Genomic DNA, 9,388 nt, shown 5'->3' on the forward strand with positions numbered 1-9,388 from the left:
GGGAGTGATTCGTTGCTGTTGTTGCGATTTTCGGGATTCTGATTGGCTAACGTGGGCTTGAGCTTCTCATTACACTGCCACCTACAGGTTTGGCATGCTCTTGAGGGCATATATACACGGGTTTGTGTAAACGAACACTTTTCTGAAAACTGACAGGTGTGCACGATGTTATTTCTGAACACGGAGAGGGTGAAATAAACGTAGCCTCGGGGATCAGCCAGGCTCCACCACCACACAATCACAGAGATCGCTGTCACCTGAGTACCAATCACCTGACCAATCACAAAAGCACTCACCTCACACAGTCCCTTTGTCTGGTCTTGTTTGAGTAAGGACTCACTTTCCAATGATTGATGTTTAGTGTGATCGTCTACCGTCCTGTTTCTCCAAAGTCTCCATCGTCTTCCTGGTTCCCATCATCACTCAGCTACTGACCTCTCTCCGTTCCACTGTGTGTCCTCCAGCGATCTCTCACCACAGCATCCACGACCTCCTCCATCATCTGCAAAAGAACCACCGACTGTCAGTATTCAAAGACATTCTCCATTATCGTCACCCACTGGTGCTCACCGCTACTTGTTTCAATAAACCCGTTTCTTACCAGTATCATTTTGTCTTGAGTGTCTGTTCCATAACATCTCATCTCTCAACTAACTTTCTGACAAAAAAATGTTTGTTCATAAAGGGTTTCATTTCATCAACACTGTTGGCAAAAATATGACAAGTAAAAAAGATAAACAGTGACTACTAGCGAGTTAATTACCTCGACCACATCTGATGAGTAGAAGATTAATCAGCAAAAGTCCAAACATAAATGTTCTTGCTTTCAAAATTGCCGTCTGTTAGTTTGAAATTTTGCACATATTCAACTTGTCTGATATTTTCATGGACTAAAAGTTGTTTTTATCTACTAAAATGATATGCCATTTTAGTCAGAGCAAAGTAGAGTACAATTTACAAACTGAAAATGACGAAGAAATATTGACTACATTTAAAGGAGATTTTCGTCAAAAGCAAGTCTAATTTATGAAAAGGCTATTGTCTATTGTAGTGATGTATGAAGCAAAACTCACTTTCTGTGGGTCGAAAATCTAGACGGGATTGGATTTGGCCCGTGAAAATCCGCTAAACAACGATAAAAAGCAAACCGGCAAACAACCGCTGATGCAAAAACCGAACAATGTCTATCCAGAGATCTGTCTGTGGTGTTTAATAGCACGTAAACTCAATATCTGTGAACTTAAGATGCATTAAAGTACCTTTATTTTTAGAGCAAACCTGAGGGAAAATGTGTCGGCTGTTCTAATTTATTTCCCCAAACCTTTTCTATCCAAACAAGGTGGTGCAATTTTTCACTTTGAGACCTAAAATAAAGCCTTCAAACCCGAGCATCGGTAATTAGACGGCATACGAGCTCAAAGCCTGGATGATGATCTCCTCACATGATCTTTCTCTGGGATAATGATGTCAAGCGATGTCACCTCTGATTCATTTGCGGTGCAGGAGTGTGATTGAGTTTTCTCTTGAAGACAATAACTAACGGCTAGCGGCCGATGATATTGGTAACAGATCTGACGCTGCAAAGCGGCTAATTGTGCGTCTTATTTTCTTAAGTGCTCAAATTATTGCAGAGATGTGTAATGCCACACCGTCGACATCATGACCTTCCTGTGCTGACAGCGTCAGGTTTGCCTAACGAACTGTATTTGTGGATCCGTTTGAGAGACAGAGAAACGCAATATTGATGCGAAGCCTCGATGTTATCAGAAGACGACAGATTCATCTCTGGACAAACACTACGGATGGAGATGATGATTTTATTTATTTTTATACCGTGTATTCTCCGTGTAAATGTATGCACCAAACTGTGACGCCCGTACCATGACGTACCGTCCATGACGACTTTTGGGGATTGCCTCATAGGGCCGGTTCAAGTAGTGGGGGGCAGAGGGGCTGGGGGGCCAGTCAAAGGGGGGTGGCGGGCCTGAGTCGGCCCGCGGGCCTTAGTTTGGTGACCCCTGATCTAAATATTGCATTACTACTGCCACAGTGCTTACATTGGTAAACACAGCAAACACTTGAAGCGAAAACTATCATTAACTTATTCAGAAAATTGAAATAGTCTGGCGAGGGGCCACGGGTTGGCACATTCCTGGGATGGACCTGCTGCGTCTTCATCCATTGTTTCGTCCATGGTTTCGTGACTGTCTCTTATCTAAATCTGACCATGGAGTTGACTTTGGCGGAAAGCTGAAGGTGATTGCTGATAGGCTGTCCCAATCAGTGGCGCCTGCACAATCCAATCACGTTTGAGAGGGAAACAACAAATTGAGGGTTTCCGAGATTTTTCTTTCTTTCTTCCTTTTTTTTAATTTTTTTTTTAGAAGAAGTAACGGGTACTCACGGTTATGGATAGAAATGTAGTGGAGTAAAGAGTACAATATTTGCCTCTCAAATGTACTTGAGTAAAGTCATGAGTACTCCCCAAAAATGATACTCGAGTAAAGTACAGATCCCTCAAAATTGTACTTAAGTACTGTACTCAAGTAAATGTACTCCGTTACTGTCCGGCTCTGCATTAGAGAATCCGTGGGAAAGTTATATAATAATAATACATGTTGAAATAAATAAATCATAAAAAATTAAATATTAAAGTAAATGCATGAATAAAATTGTTAAATAAAAATAAAGCTTAACATAATTAATTAAATACATAATAAGATCAAAATAAATTAAAAGTTAAGGACATTTAAAAAATTAAAATAAATATTTAAAAATAAAAGAAATAGTTAAATAAATATTACATCCAACAGTACAGCACTGTATAGTGAGAATAAAGAATAATGTAACATAATAGAAATAGAAATAGATCAGACATCTTTATAATATACATTTTTCTCAGTACAATTTTTCTTTATGAATAAATAAATAATAAAACTTAAAATATTAAAATAAATGCATTGATCAATTTAAATAAATAAGTAAATAAATAAAAATTAAGATCAAAATATATTAATACATAAAAAAAGAAAAAAGAAATGTGTAAATAAAGAAATACATCAACAGTACAGTACTATAATGTGTCGAATAATATAACTTGATAGAAACTAAATATTTAGCAAATAATATTTTAGACATAATTATTATATACATATTTTATATCGATTGGGGGTCTTTGTCGTTTTTGTTTTGTTGTTTTTCTTGTTTTTTTGCTGTGAGTTTTACCGTTGCTCATACTTGATGATTTACTTTCATATTTTTATGATTTGAACAAGACTTGAAGAGTTTCCACCTCCTGACTGACTGTTTTCTTCTGTCTGTGACAGTGAAGCATCTCTCATGGCTGATGAGATCTCTTCATCAGCAGCGTTTGTGTGTCTGAATATAAATGATGGAGTCAATCAGAGCTCAACGTCAGCTCACGATATGTGAATAAAGTTTGTTTTTGAACTAACAGCAGGAGATCAAGTGATAAAATGGGTCTTACAGAACAACCGCAATTAGTTGTGTTTGCTAAAGCAAGTGTAGCTATTACTATTGCTTTTATAGACTTGATCAAACCCCTTTCACAAAGTGTTACGCTTCACTGAAACTTACTTTAAAAAGAGAGTCTTTGGCTACATCACGACCAGACAACACCTGTCAACCACATAGCAAAGCCACCCCAGAATATGCAGGTGGTCCATTTTGACTTGGGCCAGAAAACAACTACTAAAAAAAAAAAAAAACACAGTAACACCCTAGCAACCACCTAGAACACCTTAGCAAATGCATACCAACACCAGAATATCATAGAAATGCATGTGGGCTATTTTGACTTCTGCTAATAAGCAGATACATAAAAAAAAATAAAAAAAACTTAGTAACACCCTAGCAACCACTTAGCAACTGCATAGCAACGCTAAAATATCATAGAAACATGCATGTGGCCTATTTTGACTTGGGCTAGTAAGCAGCTACTTAAAAAAAAAACACAACAGTAACACCCTAGTAACCACTCAGAACACATTTGAAACAAGCAAGTGGGCTATTTTGACTTGGGCTAGTAAGCAGCTACTTAAAAAAAACACACACTTAGTAACACCCTAACAACCACTTAGAACACCTTAGCAACTGCATAGCAACACCAGAATATCATAGAAACATGCATGTGGGCTATTTTGACTTGGGCTAGTAAGCAGCTACTTAAAAAAAAAAAACTTAGTAACACCCTAACAACCACTTAGAACACCTTAGCAACTGCATAGCAACACCAGAATATCATAGAAACATGCATGTGGGCTATTTTGACTTGGGCTAGTAAGCAGCTACTTAAAAAAAAAACGTAGTAAAACCCTAGCAACCACTTAGAATACCTTAGCAACTACATAGCAACACCAGAATATCATAGAAACATGCAGGTGGCCTATTTTGACTTGGGCTAGTAAGCAGCTACTTAAAAAAACCACTTAGTAACACCCTAACAACCACTTAGAACACCTTAGCAACTGCATAGCAACACCAGAATATCATAGAAACAAGCAAGTGGGCTATTTTGACTTGGGCTAGTAAGCAGCTACTTAAAAAAAACACACTTAGTAACACCCTAACAACCACTTAGAACACCTTAGCAACTGCATAGCAACACCAGAATATCATAGAAACATGCATGTGGGCTATTTTGACTTGGGCTAGTAAGCAGCTACTTAAAAGAAAAACCCTAAAAAAACTTAGTAACACCCTAGCAACCACTTAGCAATTGCATAGCAAAGCCAAAATATCATAGGAACATGCAAGTGGGCTATTTTGACTTGGGCTAGTAAGCAGCTACTTAAAAAATACAAATAAAAACTAGTAAAACCCTAGCAACCACTTAGAATACCTTAGCAACTACATAGCAACACCAGAATATCATAGAAACATGCAGATGGCCTATTTTGACTTCTGCTAATAAGCAACTACTTAAAAACACTTAGTAACACCCTAGCAACCACATAGCAACACACTCAAAACAAATAAGTCCAGTATTAAGCATCATGGTGGTGGGTTTCCACAGGCACACATTACGTTTTCTTCCATGAATGTACAAATGTAGTTTATGCATATAGTTCATGATTGTTGCAGAGAAATGGAAACTATTTTTTTATGCGTGGTGCCTTTTATATAGCGTCACTCCTATAGTACAATAGTATAGGCTCATCTCTCTCACTTGAAAAGCATCTTTGTGTCTGACCCGAAGCGGTTCATGTTGTCCTGACCCAGCACTCAAAGACAGGAGCCATCCGACGGCTGTCTTTCATGTTCTCTTCCTGCACCGTGGCCTTTGTTCGGGGAGAGGAGGAACAAAGACGCTGTTATTGAGGACACAACTAATACTTTCCTCCAGTCTATTGTTTCTTGCAGAGCTTTACACGGACGGGCTTGGCTTCTAAAAATGTCATAAAAATGTCATGTCAGTGTGATTTCACTCAATGTCAGTCTCAAACTGCGGCTCTTCTCTGTCCTTATTCTTGCTTCTCAGTAATGCTTCGGATATTGATTGAACAAAACTCATTTTCTCTTGTATAAGGTTCAAATTCTGGCTATGTTTAGTATGGAGGGGGTCAAACCGACCCTATAAATGTATTTAATAAATTTCACAAAAAAATAACACTATGAAAAAGAGACAAAAAATGTACATATGATTTTCAAAACTGTATAAAACAACTTTTTTTGTTCTTACAAATTCTTAATATTATAAACAGTATTGTAACTACTTTCCAATATTTTTCTTAATAACTTTTTTTTATCAAAAGAAGTGTTGAAAAGCACTTTTTCGGTGTGCTTTCATAATTGTACATTTCAGCGTGTTCATGACCCTGAATGAGAAAAAGTCAGAAAAACATCATTGGTATTTCATTCAGTATTTCTGACAACTCAAAATAATATAAGGGTTAAAACACAACTGGTTTCATTCTCATATTAATTATGTGGGAGTTTGTTTACAGATTGCGGTAAATACACACGAGAATTGTGTAATGAAATGCCAAGGTCATAAGACTTGTTTTCAGAGAGTTATGTTTATTTTTCTTAGCCCATATTTTTCTTGTTTAAAAAAATATATAATTTGCCATTAGGATAAGAAAATGAAACTCTAGTCTTTTTATCTAAATTTTGTGTTATTTTTCTGAGGTATTTTTACTGAAAAAGGACAGATAATCATTTTCTCCTAATGCGAAGGCCTCTAAGATAACTTATTTTGTCCAAATTATAAAGCAACATGGAGGTATGAGTGTAATGATAATCCTATTGTGAATTGCAACAAGCTCTGTAAAAAAAGGTAAGCGAAAAGTGTATTATACATAAACATTATTTCAAATCAATACTAAAAAGTACTGATAAAAACAGTCTATCTCTAAATAAATATATATGTATATTTTTGAATTGTATCTGATAATTACCTTAGCAAAATGTTAACATTAAACTTGAATCCAGTGCACTGAAGACCTGCAGAGTGTGTCGCTGCTTATGCAGCGCATTACAAATAAATTGCTTACACTTCAAACAAAAAAAATCAACGCAACAGTTTGCATCAATATATTTGCGTTATGACAACTTCTAATGACATTACGTTCAGCCAACAAACTATATTGAGTTAGACAAATTACCTTTTACTCAGTAGCATAAACTCTATTTTTCAAGTTGAGCACTTGAAAAATTAAGTTGTTCCAACTATTTTTTTTTACATAAATTTTAAAATAAATTCATTATTATGTACTTAATTACCATAATTATAAATGCAAGTTTTCAGGTTCACAACCTATAAAAAATTAAGTTGCTTTAATTGTTTAGCTTTTTTTTTTCATGTTTTTGTTCATTCATTTAGTTGCTTGTAAGAAATGTATTCATTCAACAACAATTTTGTTAGTTAACTTTTTATTTATTTTGAACTGCAGTTTCAAAAATTGAGTTTCAAAATGTTGCACTTTGCACAATTTAAAACATTTAAAACATCAGTTACTCCATCACAATGAATAAATTCCAACACAGCAAAGTTATTGGCATTTACATATTTTTCCACAGTGTCAAACAATCTGTAAAACTTTAAATTTTACAACTATTTCTTCACAGTAAACCCCATTTTTAAAACATCTAAGATTGCTACTGTCACAAACAAGCATATATAAATGCTACTAACATTCATATATTAACCTCAGTTTTTCAAGCAGTATGAAATATAACACAAATATCAGCCTACAGTAGACTGTAAAAAATAACAAAATTTCCTCTGGAACAAGTAGAGATTTCAGAAAATACTGTTCTTCAGACGCATTACTTTTGCACTGGGTTTCAGTCCATCAAGTTCAAGAAACAGCTTCTGAAACACTTCACAGGGATATTTAAGTTCCTCGGGGTAACTCAGATTCAGAGCATATATTATGCCCATCAGCAGAGCACAGCACCTGGAGATATCCATTCCATTCAGGATTTTGATGGTTGCTGTCTTGTGGTCAGATCCTGAAGTAGGTTGATCACCGATGATGGCAATTGTCATCACTTGCCTTTCAATGTCTTCCTCAAACTCTTGCGTGTTCTTGTAACGCAAGAGAAAATATAGATAGCATGTTAGAGCTAATGAATTGGATTATTATTGCTGATTTTTTAAGTTAATCTTACTTAATTCAGTTAATCACTGAAAACTTTGTTCTATTTTAACTTTAACTCTATTTTAACTTTTTTTTTTTTAATGACCATGCACCTAGTTACTCAAATGGCCAAAATAGGTTGCATCAATAAGAAACGATCAAAAATATTTTATCATAAAAATAATAGTAAGTTTCATGAAATAATTCAAATGGTTATGTGAAAAGCAACAGCCATACGAGTCTTTTTCCATACATCTCTTTATTAAACTAAATAGCCCATTGTTATGCTATCACTGACCTGGGTAGACCCAGTGTGTGGCCAGCAGGGTTATTATAGTTTTGCATTTTTCACTAGTTTTTATTTTTATTTCGTTTTGACTTTTTGTTTTCAAATTCAGTTTAGTTTTAATTAGTTTTTAAAGTGGGTTTGCTAGTTTAGTCTTTTTATGTAATTTGGGTTGCCCCTGACAAATGTATCTAAAATTGTATGATGTTTTTGTTAAGTTATTATTAATAACTCAACAAAAACATCATACAATTTTAGAAAATATTTATTCAACAATAACACCAGTACATAAAATGTACATATGGGCACAAATATGTATGTAAACAGTCTCAAGACTCCGCAGTAAGTGCAAAATGTTTAACGTTAAGTGACTGTGCCAAGAAAAAAAACTAAATAACGTTAGCCAACAGACTAAAGAAGACATACATGAACCGCATGTATTCAACCCATTTTTGAGCCACACAAGACATTTGTCAGATTGTAAAAAAAATGACATAACATTATTTAATATTTGAATCACAGCTTATATAGTGTTTTGACATCGACAACCACAACCAAAAAGTGCATTTCACAGCAAACTCCTTGAAAAGGTCCTCTTCTTTCTCTCCAAGATAGACAACAAGGCAGCGGATAGCTACTTCTCTCCGTACTTCAATTGTTTTGTGCTATTTAATACAAATGAAAAAAGAATAAAGAGAAAGTGCCAACAGTAAATAAATATACTTTAATCTGAACAGGTGAATGACAACAACTTGACATTTTAAACACAAATCTAATTTATTCTAGTGTGATGGTCAATACCTCGAGAAGCATGTCCCTGATCTTTCTGATTCTGTCTCCTTTAGCTCCTCCCTTTGATAAGGCCAGGGCCATCAGTTTTGGGGTACACTTGTCAAGTTTGGCCATAAAGGTGGCTTCAAGGCTTACAGTGTTTATTCTCTTGAATTCTTCATTTATCTGTATAAAACAGGAATGGTAGAACATTTCATATGTAACATCAAATTACATGTAATATGTTCTTATACATTAAATAATACTGTGTTCAGCCCTGTTCTCAGTGCTTTTTCAATGCAAACACCAATTAATACTATGTTTGCAATGTCTGTGTTGTTTATTTACAAATGACAAATTAAATAGTGAACTTAATGTGAACGGTGATGACTTTTCTGCAGCCTGTTTAAATAACTTCAAGGTGATTTTCTGGAAATCCAGAATCTCTCTTTCTGCAGGTTGTACTAACACAGAAACACACTGTATAAAAAAAAACCCTGCCTCTACTATCTTTTTTACAGAGATCAAAAGTCTGTTAATGTTGGTCAAACAGCAAACTGCCTACAATACAACTTGAATGCTATCTGTGTGAATGACGACAGACTTTTAAAAATGTGTCTGTGCATTCAATTATTTTCCTATTTACAGCACAAATGAAATTCCCTCTCTGGCTGAGCATATTTTGTACATTCTTATCCACTGCTATCCTGGTCAAATTACACTGCTA

At 35.2% G+C, this 9,388-nt stretch overlaps 1 protein-coding gene across 1 annotated transcript; it reads right to left on the reverse strand.

The window, feature by feature from the left end:
* Positions 1 to 213: 213 nt before the first annotated feature.
* Positions 214 to 8,796, reverse strand: LOC311286547 (uncharacterized protein; the record flags this gene model as incomplete). Its single annotated transcript, XM_084402752.1, has 5 exons — positions 214 to 272; positions 436 to 502; positions 7,295 to 7,552; positions 8,463 to 8,555; positions 8,692 to 8,796. The coding sequence occupies 5 exons, from the start codon at positions 8,794 to 8,796 to the stop codon at positions 214 to 216; spliced, it is 582 nt and encodes a 193-aa protein (XP_084258878.1).
* Positions 8,797 to 9,388: the final 592 nt, after the last annotated feature.

The sequence above is a fragment of the Rutilus rutilus genome (genome assembly GCF_951802725.1).
Source record: "Rutilus rutilus genome assembly, chromosome: 2".
In the NCBI taxonomy this organism is placed as follows: domain Eukaryota; kingdom Metazoa; phylum Chordata; class Actinopteri; order Cypriniformes; family Leuciscidae; genus Rutilus; species Rutilus rutilus.